The sequence below is a fragment of the Cupressus sempervirens genome, chromosome 2 (assembly GCF_028749045.1).
Source record: "Cupressus sempervirens isolate cs-2001-9-10 chromosome 2, ASM2874904v1, whole genome shotgun sequence".
Classification (NCBI taxonomy): Eukaryota; Viridiplantae; Streptophyta; class Pinopsida; order Cupressales; family Cupressaceae; genus Cupressus; species Cupressus sempervirens.
This window is the reverse complement of record NC_143119.1, coordinates 93,507,725-93,528,104: the sequence shown is the minus strand read 5'-3', so window position 1 is coordinate 93,528,104 and position 20,380 is coordinate 93,507,725. Positions and strand designations below refer to the sequence as shown.

Below are 20,380 nucleotides of genomic sequence, written 5' to 3'. Positions count from 1 at the left end.
AGAACCTAGATAAGAGACAATGGTCACAAAAGGAGATTTACCTCATGATCAGAAGATATTATTGGATGCATGGGTTTCATATTGGGATTTTCAAAACAAGAACAAGGAAGAAGCAAGGAAAAGAGCAGAAGAGAAAAGGAAGAAAAGAGAAGAGGAAGCCAGAATAGATCAAAAGATAAAAGAACGAATGGAATTCTTAACGCAGGAACTGAGAAAGCACAAAGAAAATTCAGTGCAACTAAAAGAGGAATTGCAGAAAAATATGGAAAAAGAAAATACAGATATGGAGCATCAACCAATTCAGATTACAGAAGCCTGTACTGAGACATTAGAAGAGAAGAGTTGTTCGTTGAAAGAACAACCTGATCACATTGATGTTGATATACCAAATGAACAGATCGATGCTGACATACCAAATGAACACGGTGAAGCAGATATACAAGGTGAAAAACAACATGTTTTTGATGAAACTTATGATACAGAAGTTCTTGAAGATAGAAAAGAGGTTGAAATGGTTGATGAGCATTGTGATGAAACAATTCATAAAGAGTTGGATGTGATGGTCCTTAATGCAACCAAGAAATGGCATTTGAAGTTAAGAAAGAAGGTGGTCTAGCCTATCAAAAGGATACTAGCAGCAAGGAAGAAGACTTGTGATGAAGCTAAGAGGATAGAGGAGGTTCCAATACAGATGAATTTGTCTCCAAGCATGGAGATATTGCAGCATAAAGACATCACAGCAAAGGATGCAACAGTTCCTACAGTAACCCAAATTGGTGAAGTCATATTTAATGAGGTTCCATCTCATCCATTCATTGTAGGTTTGCAGGAGTTCTATCTAAATATGGCAAAAGTTTATGCACATATGACAGTTGATTTAGATACTAGTCAAGAGTACAAACAGCAAATACCAAAGAATTGGAGACATGAAAGAGGAAGGCCAATCCAAGGGACTTGGATACTATTGTCCTCGGGAGTATGGTGCAGGAGCACCCACATAAAATATTTTTGGATGGACGTGATTTCTACACGAGCCGACTTGAGGAATTTATCCTGATTTCGTCATTAGGATAAGATCTTTTCTTGGGATTCGTTCAGACCATTGTGGGGTCATTCTTCTCCCTATTCTATATTGATCTAGAGTATTCTGTAAGTTGTTCTTCCTATTTTGTAATAATCTAGAATGTTCCATAGACCATCCTAGCAAGTATAAATAGAGTTTTTAGGTTTAGGTTTAGGTCAAGTTTTTGGATATGAAATCTATAGGAGAGCAAGTGTATATACTACTCATTTCATAAATCAATTAGAAAAATTTTATTATCTATCCCTTGCTGGTGCTGGTTCCTTTTTGTTTTTTGCTTCCGTTGAGTTTATCTCTGCATCAAAAGGAAAATAAGAAAACAACTCACAAATTCTGGAAAACACCTCTAAACAGAAAGGATCCCTTTGCCACTAATGAAAGTGAGCAAGAAGAATTTAATGGCAATATTCCTCTGGAGGTTGAAACATTTTTGAATGAAATTTGGGTAGATGATCACAAAAAAACAAAGAATATGAAGAAATCAGAGATGCAATCCAAGGACTTTTGGGAAGAATTTGGGGTCCTAGATCTTATGGAAGAGAATCATAACTCAAGTAACGAAAACATCAATAATAGAATAGATATAGCAAGAACATCAATAAAAAAAGAGGAATCGGTCATCAGTGAAAAAATACTAGAGGAAATTAGACATGAGGAGCAAGACCTGGAAGAGGAAATGGTTATGGATAGTACCCAAAGAGCAAGTGAACATACGAACAACTTATGTTAACCTGGTCGGAATAACAGCTCCAAGATGTGGGATACAACAAAAAAGAAAAAGAGGGAGAAAGTCCCCAGCAAAGCTAAGAGCAATCACAAGTAGAGCAAAAAATTAGAGGATGATTCAAAATATCCTGAAAGTAGGGAAGGGGAAGGTCCTTCCCATTGAGCAATGAGGCTAACTACGTGGAATGTTAGGGGTTTAAATGTCCCTAACAAGAAGCGCTTATTTAAGCCCAACATAACTTTACTTAATTCAAGACCTTATTTTGGTTCAAGAGACTAAATTGAACAAAATTGGAGGGTGAAAAATTAAGCTAAGTTGCTAGTTCGAGTTCAATTCCAAGTTCAAAGTTCAAGAACCGGTTTGCAAGTTCATCAAAATTTTGGAAAGGGGTTTGGGTTCATTTGGGTTTGTTAGTACAAAAACATATATATATATATATATATATATATATATATATATATATATATATATATATATATATATATATATATATATGACGCATGAGTTAAAATTAGAATGTAGCATAGTAGCATAAACACATTTAAACAACAAAAACACAACTTCAGCAGAGGACTTAGAAGAAGGGACATGGTGCGGGCTATGGGTTTCAATCATGGAATCCCGAACTTTTCCAAAGAAGATGCAAATAAGTGGTTCAAGTGATACTAACCAAAGGCCTCTGATCTTGGTTTTTATATTTTGTTGTGTTTTCTCTCCTTATCGCAATATGATAGAACACTTTATGTAAGGATGCTGGTTTTTGGTTGGGCGTTAATGCCCTTTTTGTCAATTATCGATTGTCAAATGTAACAGGGATCGGGAGTATAGGTGCAAATGCTTGTATTGAGCCACTCAGAACTGTGGCAAAATCGAATAGTATTATCTCTGTAAATATTTTTATTACTTAATACAAATAAATGTTACCTATCAAATAAAAAGTATTAGTGTTTCACGTTCATTGTTCAACTAATGGAATGAAAATCAGAAAAATTATTAGTATTCTACTAAGTTGCCGGTTCGCGGTTCAGTTCCGAGTTCGGGTTCGAGAACCGGTTCGCTGGTTCGACAAAATTTTGAAAAGGGGTTCGACAAAATTTTGAAAAGGGGTTTGGGTTCGTTTGGGTTCATTTGTACAAAAACATGTAAAAAAAAAATTGTTATTTTTAATATATATATATATATATATATATATATATATATATATATATATATATATATATATATATATATATATATATATATATATATATATATATATACGAAGCATGAGTTAGAATTAGAATGTAGCATAGTAGCATAAACACATTTGAACAACAAAAAACTTTAAAACAGCATAAACAATATAGTAGCAAACCACAACGATCATTGGAACCCCTAGCGACTAGATCTCTTCCCTTTCATTTAAAAAATTCATAACTGTATCTGATTAGTTTATGCAGATCAACAGTAAGTTTTAATAAAAATTTCTTCTTTTCATAAATTTATTTACCAAACTCTTATTATGATTAACATAATCGATTGAACGTGGTTAAAAACTAATTAGATCTAGCTTGCAGAAGGTAAATCCCTTTGACCAGCTAAATATTCTTCAATCTCTTTGGGCACAATCTCCCAAGCACTGATCAACAACAGTAAACTGGAAAAAGACCATTCATGGAGGCCTTTGGATAACACAGTCTGACGTCCCAGATTCAATATTCTTTAATACAATCTTTAATATACCTAGAGGAGAAATAATCAGCCAAACAGTGATAGACAATGTGGTAAGTAGCTGCCCCACCTGACCATATTCATGTGACCGTAACTTTCTTCTGCAGGGCAACATTTCCCAATAAAACGTTGTTTATTGTTTAGTGTTTGAAAAATTCATATTGCTACTCAAATAGGCCCTGAAATTCCTCGAAATTGGTCATGGTGGTCGCCACATGTTGAGCATCTTCTCTTGTGGGTGTCTCAAATTTAGTAGCATTTTGATTCAAATAGAAAGTGTTTTACAGCTAGGGATTACTCAACACTAAAAAACTATGGCATTGTAATGCCTACCAACCCAGACCCAAGATGTATCAACATAAATTAAATTAAAACATGCTGTAATGTGGAAAATTTATATGTGGTTCTCCTGGGTTCGAACCCTGGTCCGAAATTTTATATATGGTTCTCTTGGGTTCGAACCCTGGTTCGAACCAGATCGAACCAGGCCTCCAAAAACGAACCCAGGTCGAACCGGACCAGAACCACAAACCGGTTCGAACCGGTACGTGGTCCGGAGGGGGGGGGAGGTACCCGTGCAACTTAGGTATTCTAAGTTATGTGCTCTTCCTTACGACAAAATAACTTGTTTGGAAACATAAAATGACAATGAGAGGCCACCAAAAGCAATTGATAACAACTTTTAGGGTTGTGGACACCAAAAAACATTTCAATTTTTGCCCAAAAAAGCACTTTCCAACCGTCCATGGGGCCCAGTTCGTTGCGGGTTCGAACTTGGTTTGAACTTTTTGGTTGGTTTGCCTAGGTTCAAACCCAATCATACCCATAGGGCAAAAAAAAGAACCCTACCCGAACCAAGTTCAAACCGGACCATAAACATGAACCAATTCGAACTTTTTCTGGTCCAAGGGGGAGGTACATTGGTAACTTAGAAATTAAGTAAAAAGCTAGGTTAGTGGAAAACATTGTCGACTGAATCAAATGGGGCCTCAAGACAAATTGGCATGACCTGGGATCCCAGGAAAATAGAGTTCAATAGTTTGACCTCAAGTAATAACTACATGGGGAGAAGAATCAAGTGTCATAAATATGACATTCCATTCATCATTATCAATGTATGTGGCCCAATTCAAACAGCAAAAAAAAGAACTCTTTGGAATGAAATAAATACCTTTATGGATTCACATCATTCAGAGAATTTCTTGAATGGGGAGACTTAAATGCAATTCTAGAACTAGAGGAAAAGAACGGAAGGTCACAAACAGTTTCTCAATCAATGATGGACTTCAGAGATTCATTTTTTCAAGATAACTTAATTGACATACCAACATCTAATGGGTTATTCACTTGGATCAATAGAAGGAAGGACTTCTGCCAAATAGCAAATAGATTCATCTTTAAAGGGGATATGCAAACTTTCAATTACATGGTGTAGTCTACCATTCTTCCCATTGCTGGTTCAAACTACTTTCCAATCAGTCTGGAAATATTAGAACACCATAAAACCTTTGAAAAACCCCTTCAAATGTGAAAAATGTGGTTCCTCGATGAAAGACTAGTGGAAAACATCAACCAGTAGTGGCAAGAAGACGAATTCAACGGTTCTAGGATGTTCTGCTTTGTTTCTAAACTCAAATTATTATAAGAAAATATATTAAAATGGAACAAAAATCACTTTAACAACATCTTCAAGGAAAAATTGGACACAGAAGAAGAGTTAATAAAACTTAATGAAGAAGTTATAAGACACACGATGAACAATAATAAATATGAAAGAGAAAAAGAACTCATGATAAAACAAGAAAACATCCTAACAAAGGAAGAGGTATTTTGGAAGCAAAAATCATGGGAAACATGGCTCCTAGAAGGAGACTGAAACACAAGTTTTTTCATAGTAGTACAATTAATAACAAAAAAATTAATAGAGTCTCCAAAATTAAAAATAATGAAGGTGTCTTGGATAACAAAAACATTAATAGAATCTCCAAAATTAAAAATAATGATGGTGTCTTGGTAGATAGCCCATCACAAATACCAAAAGTATTTGTGAACTATTGCATAGATATATATAATTTTATGAGCATTCGTATCTATCAGCCCAAAAAGCTATGTTAAGTACAATCCCTAAATTGATCACAAAGGAGGATAATAAATTTCTAAACAAGGCTTTCACATTAGAAGAAATCAAAGCGGCCTTATTTAGCATGAACTCGAACAAATCTTAGGGGCATAAGGGTTTCCAAGCATTTTTCTTTCAAAAATGTTGGATGATATTAGGTGAGGACCTATGGTGAGCCATAGAAGCAACTAGAAATTCGAGCTTGCTCTTAGAAGAAATCAACAACACTTTCCTATCTCTTATCCCAAAGAAACGGACCATGAAAATCCGGGAGACTTTCGTCCAATAGCATTTTGTAACACCATTTACAAAATACTAACTAAAGCAGTAGCCAATAGGCTCAAATTTGTTCTTCCCAAGCTAATCTCAGAGGAACAAATAGGTTTTGCTCCAAATAGGTCAATACTAGATGGAATAATAATCATACATGAGCTGATCCATTCAGCCCAATCTGAAAAGGAAGCATGTATGCTCATGAAACTTGATATGTAGAAGGCTTATGACAAACTATACTGGAGGTTTTTATGTAAATCTCTAGAAGACTTTGTTTTTTCATGTCAATGGATTAACCCCATTTACAACTGTATCTCAACCCCTAATTTTTCACTACAAATCAATGGCACACTGGAAGGTTGTTTTAGCACATCGAGGGGAATAAGACAAGGGGACCCAAATCTCCCCCTTTTATTCATCATAATGGCTGAATCATTTGGTAGAGCAATTAAAAAGGCCCATATGGAAAACAAGATCAAAGGAGTCTCAGTAACAGGAGATGTTTCAAATATCACACATCAACAATTTACGTACGATACAATTTTACCAGGTGAAAGCACATTAGAAGAAGCAAGAAACTACAAACAAATCATTAATACTTACATGGAAGCTTCATGACAAAAAGACAACACTGAAAAATTAATAATTTTCTTCTTAAACACTAATCCAAAAACTAAAAGAAACAATTGTCAACCGATAGGATACAGAAAAGGATCCTCCCCTGATAGTACTTAGGTATACAGCTGGAAAAAAGGGCTAGAGATGGCAAATCTTGGGACCCAATTCTCGAAAAAATGGAAAAGAAAATTGAAAGCTGGAAAAGAAGATGGCTCACTAAAGTAGGAAGAGTCACTAAAATTAAATCAATACTATCAGCCATAGTGACATGCCAAATATCCTATCTCCCATTACCTAAGGGAGTTAAACACAATAGATAAAAAAAGCTTAGAGATTTCTTTTGGAAAGGAGCAGAGGAGAAGAAAAAGAAAGCTTTGATCAAATGGGAAAACATATGCAGACCAAAAGAGCTAGGGAGTTTAGGAATTAAAAATCTAAGCTGGCAGAATGAAGCCTTTGGAGCGAAATTAGTATGCAGCATATATAAGGAAAAGGAAAATAAATGGGCAAAAATTATGTATCATAAATATCTTAATAGAGCTGACCCCTTGTATCAAAAATTATGTATCAAAAATTTTGAACAATTAACCCTCCCAAAGGCTCCAAAACTTAGAACTTCATGATGCAATGTAGACCTATAATTAGCAATATTTTAACTTGGGATATAGCACAGGGGGAGGAAGCCTTATTCTAAGAAGATTCTTGGGATGGATCCCCCCCACCAGATTCCTTTTCCCTGCCCCCAATCATCAAAAACACATTAATCAATTTATGGGGTGTTCATGTGGGGGACTATAAACATAAAATCTATGAAAATCAAATAGAATAGTGGAAATGAAGAACTTTAGGAGGAACAAATTTATCTGAACATGATAAGCACCTGTTTGAGTAGTTTACAAGTCAATCACAAAGAAAGACAAGATAAATTGATTTGGGGAGCATCGAAAAATGGATCATATAGTGTCAAAAGAGGATACAAACTTATAATTAACTTGCAGAGGTGGGAAAGGATTGAAATCCCCCTAGCCCTTTGTTGGGACTTGGCATGCCTACCAATAACAGGCATCTTTTTGTGGGCAGCATCACAAAACAAAATTCTTACTATGGACAAAGTTACAAAAATGGGCTTTGAAGGCCCATCTAGATATCCTCTATGCAAAAGAAATTCAGAAATAACTGAACATCTTTTATTCCAATGTAATTTTGCTAGCGAATGTTGGTAATGGCTATGCCACAAACAAAATGGTCATCAGCCCTCCCTAATAATCTATGGATCATTTGAAAAGTTCGCCAAAAGATGGGCAATCCCAGATTTATAATAGCATATGGAAAATATCACCTTCAATCCTATTATAGGAAATATGGAAAAAGAGGAACAGAAGAATATTCAATAATGAAGAAATACCTCTACAATCCTTTTTAAACAAAGTAGAAGCTAGCATCACCAAAGTCCTCAATAATAACCTTAGGAACACGATCAAAGAGGAAGGAAAATTTTCAAATTGGGATGCTATTATGAAAAAGAATTGCACTAAACTCATCAATCCCCCAATGACTTATCCCAAAGCTAACAAGCATGCTAGAGAAAATTTTAAATGGGAACCTCCACCTTTGGGGTGGACAAAACTAAACTTTTACTGTGCTTCTAGGGGTAATCCAGCCATAGCTGGGTTAGGTTGCTTAATATCTTCCCCAAGCTCCTGGACTATCAAACGGACCAAACCTTTAGGCACTATTTTGAATAACCTTGCAAAATTAAAAGCTTTAATGGAAGGTCTAAAACTAAGTATGGAATTAGGGATCAAAAAACTTAACATAGAAGGGGACTCTCAAATTATCTTTAATGCAATAAGAAAGAGACGCCAAATTGGATGCTCAACTCTATAACTGGAGTATGCCCTAATTTTGGCAGATAAATTTGAAGAAACCAAAATTCAACACATTTATCAGGAAGGAAATAAGGATGCGGACATGTTCACAAATTTAGGTGCAGATGGTCAAGATCTCCTCTCCAAAAACAAGGGAATTCATCAATAATTCAATTATTGTAAGCTTGCAACAATAGAAGTAGAAAATAGACTAAATAGTATAATTCAACTACTATCCTAAGCAAATAAATAAAGTAAACTAATTTGGGGCTACTAAACTAGTCCTAATCCCTAATATAATAACTAAATGCTAATTGAACACAAACCTGCAAGCCATCAGTGTCCTAGAGAATGTGATAATCCAATAATCAAAGTACTTGAGACTATTAACCTCCAGAGGTCCCATTAACAAATACTAAAAAGCACACAATATTCTAAAATTTAGTAGGATATTGATGATTATCACCTCTTCTACACATACCAAATTAATAATTATATGGAACTTATCATGGAAATTAAACAATAAGGGGCTCTCGAATTCAGCAAACTCCTTCACACATGTAAGAAATCGTTCCTAATTGGCAAACTTGTACCAGCATAAGTTCTGAGACTCTAAAAGATTGCCAACTACAAAATCCAAGCAGCATTTACTCTAAAACAACGTGAGGTAGATTTCCATAATCTCAGGCACTAGAAACAGAGAATCACCATATTCTTCAATGATGACCCTTTCACTATTTAAGGACCCCTTCAGCATAGGATTAAAGCGTCGTTCCAGATGTTAGTTGAGAATAGAGTAGTGAACCTGAATTTCTAGCCTTTAGGTTTCCTTCAGTGTAGAGATAGAGCTTTGATGTAGAGTCGTTTCTTGTTGATAGCTATGGACACTCCCATTAAAATAAGGTCAAGTAATAGAGAAATCAATAAGTGTTGTGAGTTTTTCACACCATTGCCCCAAAGAGTTTGGAGACCCCCTTTTTCGGGCAAGCTTTGGCAATTTTGTCAGACTTTTGGAATTTTTCGGTTGCCTTAGCAAAATTTGGAGTTATCCGAAGCTTTTCAATTTGAAAATTTTACACCTTGGACACCTTCGGGACAAGGATGTGATTTGATTTGTTTTCACCCGGTGCCAAACTTGACTTTTTGGAACATGTAATTTTATCCTAAGGCCAAACAGAATTCAATAACAATATTTTTCAATGGTTAAAACAATATCTGGCAAGATAAATTTGCAAATTTTGAACTTAGATGGATTTTGAAAATTTGATATAATTGTATTAGCTTGAGCATTTTCAAAATGATTTTTTTTAGATTTAGTCATTTTGGAAAATCTTTGAAATTTTTTGGTGAAAAGGGAAATTTTTAATAGTGAAATTGAAATTGGAGTTTGAATTTTGACTGCTAAGAAAAAGATTTATTTTGTTAAAAATTTGTAATTGTATTGCAAAATTGAGATTGGATTAAATTGCAAAATCTCATTAATTTGGTTGAAAGTTTGCCTAGAGGATTTTAGAAATGTTAAAGGAAATTGGTAATTTGAAATTGAAAAATGATTTTGGCTTGCTAAATTTGATTTGAATGATATTTTAATTGCCAAAATGTTATTAAATGAAAATTTTGATATCTCCTAGGCTTACCTTGTTTCTATTTTGCAATTTTTTATCAAAACTAGCAATTAAATGGGCCAATTTCACTATAGGGCTAAGTAATTTTAATGTTGCATTTAAATCTGGGCCATTAATTAAGAGACTAATTTAATTTTGTTTTCCCTCTAGGCAGGTCGGCCGACTTGGAGAGGCAAAAAGTGTGGTATAAGAGGGGCTTCCCCTCCCTTTTATTTTCTCATTCCTTTTTCCTCCTCCTTGGGTGTGCGATTTTCTTCAAAGGGAAGCAAATTTCAGGTAAGGCAATTTCTGGGACAGATTTTTCCATTTCTTGGAGGCATTTTTCTCCTCCTTGCTTGAGCGAATTTTTGCCCGATTTTTCCTTCTAGAATTGAGCGAATTTTATTTTTTTGGTGTGGACAATGTGATTTAAGGTCCAATTTTTGGCAAGTGTGAGCGATTTCAAAGAAGTCGAAATTCTGATTTTTGCTAAGGGCATCATTATTTGCAAGGAGGATTGAAATTTCTAAGATCTGATCCGAACTTGAAGAGGACTCATTTATTGGTGAAGGCAAATTTAAGGTAAAATTCTATTCATTTTTGGAGGTGAAGATTGGTTTTAAAGGCGGATTCTATTCATTGTTCTTACTTGGTTTGTTTCCCTTATTTTCTTCTTGCACTCGTTATCCACCACTTCATCATTCCATTGATAGGTTGAAGTTGGGAGATATAAGTGTAGATTTCATGATAGGACATTTGGAGGGCAGAAATAAGCTAGACCACCCTAGGTTTGGAGTTGGGAGATATAAGTGTAATCCATCCTAAGGTAACGAAGAGGCAAAAATATGTGGTAGTCTCACCCCTAGAAAAGAAGTTTGGAGATTGATAAGTGTAGAGATAGGACTTGGAGAGGCAGAAATAAGCTAGATCCCATCGATAGAAAGAAGGTTGGAGATTAATAAGTGTAGTCCATATCATTTAGAATGAAGGGGCAGAAATAAGTGTTTAGGATGGTAGATATTAGTGCAAGCAAGAACCCAAAGGGAACGAATACCAAAAAAGACAAGGAAGACATGATACCTAAGATCACTTTCTCGAAAGTGAGGCGAATAAGTGATACCAATATCGGCACAGTGAACATGGTACAGTTGAAGGATAGATTGAAGGACAATCCCCCATGGCGAAGAAGATCTACAAGAGCGGAATTGTACATGTGGCAGCTTTCCCTCCTACCTTGCCTTGTCCGGAATTGGTAATGGAATGTGCATCCTGGTTTGATATTGTCACCAAGTCGTCAAAGCTCAACAAGTCAGATTTCAAACCGGAGTACGACGATCTTATTGTGCTTCTCAGCCAGATCATGGGCGTGGCTCAAGGTATGCAATTTGAGAACTGGATATATTATTTTATTGATGAAATTGAAAATGGAAAGAGAAAATTTGATTGGGCTAAAATCATGAGTGAAAATTTAGAGTTGCAACTTAGGACAGTGCAAAATCAAAAGCAATTCTACATGGGGTCCTATCTTTTCTATCTGATTGTGAGACTATATTAAAATCCTGGACTTAAGGCCTTAGGAGTGATTGGCAATGGGCTGGGGCAATGTTTGGTGCATGAGTGCTATCCACTGCTTTATTTGCACAACACCAAAGATTATAAGATGTTTTATGACGCCTTTGCCATGAAGACTATAAGGATATTACAAGGGACACCTGCTAGGAGGCTCTCATCGCAAGCGGAAGCAAAAATTAAGAAGTACGGGAGTTGGCTCATAAATTTCCACAATTTATATAATTAGAGTAACAGGAAGTACAGTCTGTCCCAAGAGACTTCCAAGGTACCCACCCGACAAGATAGTTTTGATGGAGTTGGCTAAGCAACTTGAGCATTATGACAAAATGATGAAACTTAAAGGTGAAACAGGGATTACCTTCTCATTTAGAATAGGCAATGATACTTGCCCCAATCCTGTCGCCTTTGCAACTACAGAGAAAGAGTTAGAATGGTATCATCTAGGATGTTATAGAGCAAGACAAGGATTCGATCCTAATGGTCTTATCAAGGCATCTCATGAAAACGCATTCAAACATATTTGTACTATAGAAGACTCTTGGGCCAATGCACATGATGACTTTCATGTGAGAAAGCTAGCTTTCTCAAGATTGTCAGTGGGCATGATGAGGGCAATCAGATGGAGAGGCCTTGATATTCCCGATCAACTGAAAGAGGATGAAAATGTGCTAAGAGAGGATTATGATACAATGGATGAAACAGAATTGGGTCCAGTGGATTGGGATAATCACCAGGATCCTTCCTTAGAGGCAGTTACAAGGACAATCGATCTACACACTAAGTCATGGTATAGTGAGAAGTTAAACCAATTACAAAATCAAAAGGTACGCCTTACTTATGAGAAGTTGAAACCGGAGGAAGAAGGTCCAGCGGAGTCACTCGGACAGAAAGATGGAGGTAGTAACCGGCAAACAAGAGTAATTTAGAGCAAGAAGAGAAATTTGGAGGTTGAGAAAAGTAAAAAACATCAGGAGCCTCCAGCAAAGAGACAGAATGCGGCACCATCAAGGGAAAGCATAATTGAGGCTAGGAACTGAGAGGTTAATACAAGTGGACAAAGGGTCACGGTAGAGGTGAGCTCTGATTCGGAATCAAGCAGTCACAGTAACAGTATCAAATACTCTCCTCTCTTGGAGAACCAATATGGAGATGATGTGACAGTCACTAGTGAAGAAAAGGCTAAGCCAATTGATATTGAGGAAATCAGCCAAGTGCCCGAAGCCATTGGTGATGCTTTGCTAGTCAAACCAAATCCAGATTTGGGGAGATGCACTACACCGCTATGGTTAAGGCAAATGCTTATGCCAAGAGGCGAGGTGGTGACTGTCCAAACAGTTGAAAATATTCAAGGGTTAGTGGAAAAGGGTGATAGCGAGAAACAGAGACAAATTGGAAAAATGGTGGCAAAAGTAATTAGGAGCGATGATGAGGGTCACCGAAAAGTTTAGATTGCCATACCAAAGGTTAGCAAGGTAGTGGATGAGATTGTAGCCCAGGAGTATGAGATAGTAGAGCATAACTCGGGAAGAATCATGAATAACATGGAATATGAGAAGGATCATGAGAAAACACTGTAAGCGGTGAGCAACATGATGATTTCAACTGAGCTCAAGATGAAGCATACGCTTTGCCCTCCCATGAAGGAAGTCAACAACAAGCTAGCTAAATTCATTGCCTTAGCTAAAAAGACAAAAGAAAAGGGTAGAATTATATTAGAAGATCATCCCAAGTGGTAAATTCTCCTTCGTCTTGGGTAGGATAGGTGTCTGATTCTGATTGGCTACCATTTTGGTGCCTTCTCATTGGTTGCCACTTTTCCTTTTTTTCATTGGTCGATTGATGAGGTGGCATCTTCTCATTGGCCGATGGGGTGGCAACCCTAATTAGGGTTTCTAGGATTTGATCTAGATCATTGATTTTGCCTCTTAATCTCTACCGTTGGTTGTAATTTTGGCCCTTATATAAGGCCATTTGCTCTCATTTGTAAAAGGTTGAAGAAAATTGTTGCTTAAGATAATACCAAAATTGCTTCTCTTTATCATTGTTGTGACTTGCATGGTGATTAAAAACACTTGGTGTTATTGCATGGTTTCTACTTCCAATAGTTAGAGTTAAATTTCATTGAAGTTGTTAAAGTAGAGTTTATTTCAAGAAAGTTGTTAAGAGTAAGAGTAGATGGATAGTTGCATGGTGATATTAGTGGATGTTTGATAGGGATCTATAAACTAGGCCAATAGCATCCTAGCGGCTGGTTAGGAAGCCTTGCGTGGTAATCTAGTCTTTTTCCCTTGAATCATTGCATCTATGGAGGTAGAGCCGCTGGTAAGCTTTCATCATATTTGATCCCCATCCATTTGCTAATCTATGGTAAGCTTTTATCAGATTCTATCCCCATCCATTTGCTAATCTTTCCACTTATAAGAGTAGGAGTAAGGCAGCAAGTAGTGTAGTAGTTGGAGTTCAATCAAGAAGAATGTTAGGAGAAGCATCATTGGCAGACATACCCTCCATCACCATCACCATCAACATTATTTCGCACTCATATACTTTACCAAGCTAGACATCATCACCATCACAACGAGAGTTTGATAATCCTTGAATGAACAACGTAAGGCCGCCTACATGATTAACCAGCAAATCACATTAATATAACTGAGTTAGTATCCACAGGTGTAAGGAACATTGGAGTTTTTTCTCATGTCTTCATGAGTATTTACTTTTTAAGAGAGGGATTGAATGTTTGATATTTCGTATCAAGTATTCAATTGCTATATGTTATGTAGTGGTAACAAAACTGACATCAACAGTAAGATAGTCAGAACCAAGAATAGCTTAGTTTATAGGCTATCAAGGTCATTGTGGGGCAACAGTTCTCAAACTTAATGGATAGGTAAAAACACAATTCAGATATAGTTGTCATGTTTGTTGCCACCAACCTCCATGTGGATAGGGATAAACAAGCTATCAAGGATTTTTGTAGAGCGTCTTTTAAGGGTCCCATTATCAAGGAGTTAGACTCTATCCTAGCGAACATAGACAATGATTTATGCATTCCAAGGAGGAGTGAGTATAACATTCAGGACAACCCTGTCCAAGTCTTTCCGATCTGGATCATTAAGAGCAAAAGGAACTTTTTGCAGAGGCTAGACCAAGTTGCACACAACTAGATGTATTTGTTAGATGCTTCAAACACCAGCATTTGTGTCGACTGGAGGGGCATGGCGTGGTACCTTCAAGAGGAAGGCCTCCATTGAAAGACTAATATTAGGAGGGTAAATTTTGGTGGTTGATAGTAGCCTGCGTTTTGGTAGTCCCAATGTATAGTCCATTTTAGAATAATATGTTCCTGCAGGTTGATAATGCTAGAATTAAGTATATAAAACATAATAGTAAAGGTAGATATACTGTAAAAAGATTATTGGGCAATCTCTGAGTTTAAGCTAAGCTTCGGCCATTTTCCGTAATTGGCCACACTTGGGGTTTTCTCCTTTCTTATGTTAGGTCTGCGTCAGTATATAAGGGGGTTGATTTTTGTTACTAGTATACCAGAATATTTGAAATAAAGATGATGCTCAGTTTTTTCAAGTCAACCTGGACCAGACAGCTAGATTGTATATATTTAAAATGATAATAAAGATCATGATTAAGGGTCTATTAAGCACTTTTGTTATTATGAACAATTAATATGATTTCAATCTGTTCTAAATTTAGCAAGGATTATAATCTCATCCCACAATCTGCAGAAAACGGCCTTGACTATAAATTTTCAGACATGGGAAGTTTTTTGGTAAGCGTTACTGGGGATATAATAACATAACAGCTTTGAAGGCACTCAATTTATTTGGTTATTAAGATTACAAAACAAAATACTCGAATTTGAACCTTCAATGGAAGAAGCAATTGAGAGATAAGAAGGGAATTCATGAACAGGAAACCCCAGTTAAGAGAATTTTTTACAGGAATAATAAGTAAATGACAAAGTTTGTTAAGGGATTATACTCGGCACATGGCCTTAGCTGTTATCGGTTTAGATCTTTGATTGTTTTTTTCTCTATATGTTAAGTTTACTATCTCTCTCTATCCTGTACCCTTTTCCGGTTTAGGTGGTCTCGCCCTGATTATGTTCTGGATGGAGCGAGTTGTTATGTTCTTTAGGCTAAGAAATCACTATCTCTCGACACTCCCTATTCCTTGAACTGCTAGTTCTTTCTCGGGTGGCTATTTTGTTTAGTTCTATTTTCAGCAGAAATCATTTGTTCTATTCCTTGTTCTGGCATTAGACCCTGCTTCTAGACTTCTCTCAGCTTTTTATTCCTTTTTCTGTCTAGGCAGTGTCATGTTGGTCTTTATTTAGCTTTTTTATCCTGTATTCTAGGCCCAGTTTTTAACTTGCTTTTTCAACAGCAATATAACGAAACATATTAACTAATAATCAATAGTATCTCCATTAATCGGTTTATAAAAACAAGTGATAATAAAGCAATGATTTAGATAAAGGAAATCAAAGACCCCAATCAAAACCCTAAATCCAAATCACGTGAACTACTACAGAGACTGGAAATGATAACTTAGATAAAACTATAGCACTAATTTATCTAATTTCAAATTGTGATAGGTGATTAAAATTGCTCTCTTTGTTTATGGATATATATCAAAATATGGTTTCTACTAACATCGATCTTGGCCAAAATAAGTTGTTTTTTGCAGCCGTTATTGAAGGATAGAAACGTCTCCAAGGAGAAAAGAAAAACTCTTGCAAGAAGAAACATCAAAGAATAAAGAAGAAAGGACAATATACGATGCCATATATATTGTAAATTATAGGATTTCTGTAAAGGAAGGTATGCCTTCCTAATCCTTCCTATAAAATGAAGGAATCAATGTAAGAAAGGGAATGCCCTTTCAAAGCCCTTTAAGCAAAATCAAAGGTGATTGTCACACAATCGATTCAGGACATAAAAATGGCCCAGGCTATACTGGGGGTTTTCTTCCTTGATCTTTTCCCCCCAGTGCCTGCACTTTGAACGGGTGCAAAAACTATTGTAAATGTAAATTTATATATATATATATATATATATATTGGGCAATATGTCTTTTACTGATCAAAAAAAAAGATTTATTAATATAATTAATTATATTAGACATTTATTAAATTAATGGGGCCACATGTGAGTGACCCTTGGTGAAGGGGCACGACCGATAAGTATAAAGGAAGATCCTCTCTTGGCATCCATTATTCATACAACCTACAGCATATCAAATAATAAATATGTAGAGAAGTACTTGGGGGAGACGATAATAGCTTATAGTCTATGGTTGGGAGGGCAAGACATTGCCCGTGGTTAAATGAGCACACAAAATCAACACAAATTGAATGGAAGATGATATTGAACCAACGGATGGCTTATAACTATCAGTCATTATCTAAGGAATACTACTAGACTCAACAGGAGACATCTATTTTATAGAAGAATTCCAAAACTTGGCCATAATTTTAAAAAGATGAACCATTGTTAATGTAGGGATGCGACCACAACAAATCCAAGCTGACAAATTGAAAAATCTAACATTCTATAGAGTTTACAAGGATGTTTCTAGCCACAATACCATGTTTGTAAATTTTCACAACCATTTGGGGAAACACGCTGAAAATAACACAGTAACTCCACAATTGACAAGTAACAGATCAGTAAAATACATATTTTGGATTTCACCATGATTGAAGCAACGAATAACAAGCACCAAGAACCTACACAAACTCATAAATACAACATATTTATGCAACTCAGATCAGACATTGAATGTTAACTAATAAAATTATGCATGACAATTGGAATTAATGAATTACTGGAAACACCTATGCAACTAGGCACTTCCCATCCTTGAATATCAAAGAGTCAAAGCAATCCCCCAGACTGAAATAGTTTTCCAAATTTGTCCTATTGTAAAACAATTTTATGGGAACTTGTGTCACTAAAATAAAAAAATGAAAGCAATCATGATTTCCTCACAAGTGACAATTTAAGAAAATTAAAAATGGACACAATGTGATATTGAGAATAGTGGAGCCTTCGGTCACACACATGAATCCGATCCCTGCGTGCATGGTTCAGGCCAAGTACAAGTTCTCAGTAAAGTTTATCACAGTTTATCCTTGTTGCAGTAGCTTAGCCAAACAAGAGTTCATTGGATCATGAAAAAAAGATCTCATAGCTTCTGGTGCATTGCTGGAATGATACGGAATCCCATCCTTGCCAAGTCAGCTGAATGTAATGCTAGACCCACCCCTTAAGGGGTGTCATGCTTGCATGGACAAGGTTATGTTATGGAGAGTTTCTCTAGATACATAAACCCCAGCATAGAGACCTCAAACATGATCTAATGGCAACAGTAACCTGGGAATAAGAAATCAAATTACAAAACCAAATAACAAAGATAAGTAACTAACTGATATAGGGGCTTGGGAATAATTCATAATTGTCATTTCATAGTGAACCAAAAAAAATAGTGTAGTTGCTATTTCAATGTCCAACAACATATATATTATGATTGCAAACGATTAAAAATCAGCCAGTAAAGATGACCTGATGATGCCGCAAAAATAATTTTAAAATTCTAAATGCAGATATAACACAAGCTAAATTGCAAATAGGATAGCAAATTAAGTAGGCTTGATTGGGGCTGCAAGTCTATAAATTAGTGCGTTTGAACCAGATTAATATTAGCATGAATGAACTCTCAAACGATGCCGGTTACTAGGCAAAGGTACTGACAGCAATACCCAATGCCATATAATGTTTCATTTCACTCGTTTCAAATAATTCAATCCCACCTCTCCACCCCAATAAGCAATGAATGCCAAGTGGAATATTCAAGCTCGTTTTAGATGGATCACTAAATGAATGACTCATAAATTATATGCTTCAACAACTGATGCCAAAAAGTAAAATTTTAATATTTGCTAAATCTAAGTTCAAGCATTAAGATGGCGCATTTACACAAATGGTGACCCAGGTTGTAACACCTGATAGGCACTCCCCGTGCTTGAGCAGTCATCGTACTGACACTGCTGGATGGGCGCGGTTAAAGAAATGGTTTTCACTTAATTCTTGATCTCGTATGCCAGAGCAGATGGCTTATTGACTAAAGGAAACTTCCATGCTGCGCTGAACATAGCATAAAGACATATCGGATACAGACCTGTTCCCAAAGAATCAAAACTAGCGGGGCGTTAACCTATTATGCCAATGATGGCACAGATTAAACACCCGGCAGACATTCCACCTACATGAAAGTGATCTCCACAGTATTACGCCGAGTCCCCCACAGACAAATTCCATATAATCCTAAACCCTGAAAACTTGATTAAAATAAAGCTCAGCAAAATACCTTCAAAAATTCAATGCCCTAAACTTCCTCCTTCCTAATCACCATGAAGCAACAGTATTGCAAACAATGAAAAACTCTTAAAAGCAAAAATATGCACAAAAACATTAACAGTTCAACAACAAAGGAATCGAAAAGAAACACTAGTTCAAAATCGAAAAATAATAATAACTTACCACAGTATCAAAAGCCTTGTAGACAGTACCATATGTACCCTGTCCTAAAGTGATGCCCTTTTTATATCTCTCAGAGGGATCGGCTGGTCTCGCAAGCCCATTACAGGAAGGTAGACCATAACTATTAGTAATTTTAGCATTGTTGTTGTTACTTATGGGTTCGGGGTTCGACTCTCCATCCGAACTTGGTTGCTGGTTCAAGTCCACCATGTTATTCAGTATTGGTGATATGTTTTGCAAGCTCTGTGATCCCAGATTGTTGGGTGACGATTGTATGTTACTGCGTTTTCTCTTGGATCCTCTGTTTTCCTGAATATGTTGAAATGGGTGAGAGGAGAGGAGGATGCCACGAGAAGAGCAGGGACAAAACAGGGAATGGGAGTTTCTCCTGTGCCTGCCTTTGTTTTACGCACTACAACGACCTTCTTGCTTCCAATATTATGACTACAACTGTACCCAAAGGTTGAATGGGCATGCCTATAATTTTGGTAAAGATTTTTAGAAATTCAGGAAAATTGAAATGTATTGGATACAAGAGTGAGAGTGAGTAGTAGTTTTTTACGGTAAGTATATCACAGTATACAGACATGTATGTGTGGATGTTTCAGACTCTTTTATCCATATCTATTTAATTTCATAATATTTGTAATAAAAGATAATTTATATTTTAAAAAGTTATTATCAATTTAAAAATATGACAATAAATGGCTTATTGCTTTCAATTTTTTCTTTATTTTGAATATTCTATTATTTGTATAATGATAAGTAAAGTTGTAATCATTTATAAAGACAAAAGTAAAATTGTAGCTATAACTTAATGAAAAGTATTTAAATATATATATGCATGCATAGAATTGTTTATCTTATGGCAAAAGTTGATATTGTCACAATCGTAAGCTTGGATAAAAGTTGTTGGGAGTAGTATTCTCAAGCACAAACATGGCGGAAAGACTAAGAGCTACAAATGTGACTAAGTGCATAAGAGCTCCTCATCCTATGACAAAATATGACCTAGGAATGACCACAAGCCTAGATAAAAGTCATTAGAGGCGACATTGTCAAGCATAAGTATTGTAGAAAGACTAATCTTTTGAAGTTGAGAATGTGACTATGCGTAGAAAATGTTACTACACTTTAAAAGATCGAAGGAACAACTATGAAGGGTCTTCCTTATTCAAGTTTTCTTTTTTCTTTTATTTGCTTGATGATAGATTTATATTTTATTAACAATAAAAAGATTTGCATA

At 35.9% G+C, this 20,380-nt stretch overlaps 1 protein-coding gene across 1 annotated transcript in view; it reads right to left on the bottom strand.

Moving 5' to 3' along the window:
• Window positions 1-19,720, bottom strand: part of LOC149571190 (cyclin-dependent kinase D-2-like) — a 90,027-nt gene extending 70,307 nt beyond the window's left edge. Inside the window, exon 1 of the mRNA XM_089812766.1 lies at window positions 19,135-19,720. Within this exon, the coding sequence (XP_089668892.1) occupies window positions 19,135-19,344 (210 nt within the window). The 5' untranslated portion in view covers window positions 19,345-19,720. The remainder of the gene's footprint in view (window positions 1-19,134) is intronic.
• Window positions 19,721-20,380: the final 660 nt, after the last annotated feature.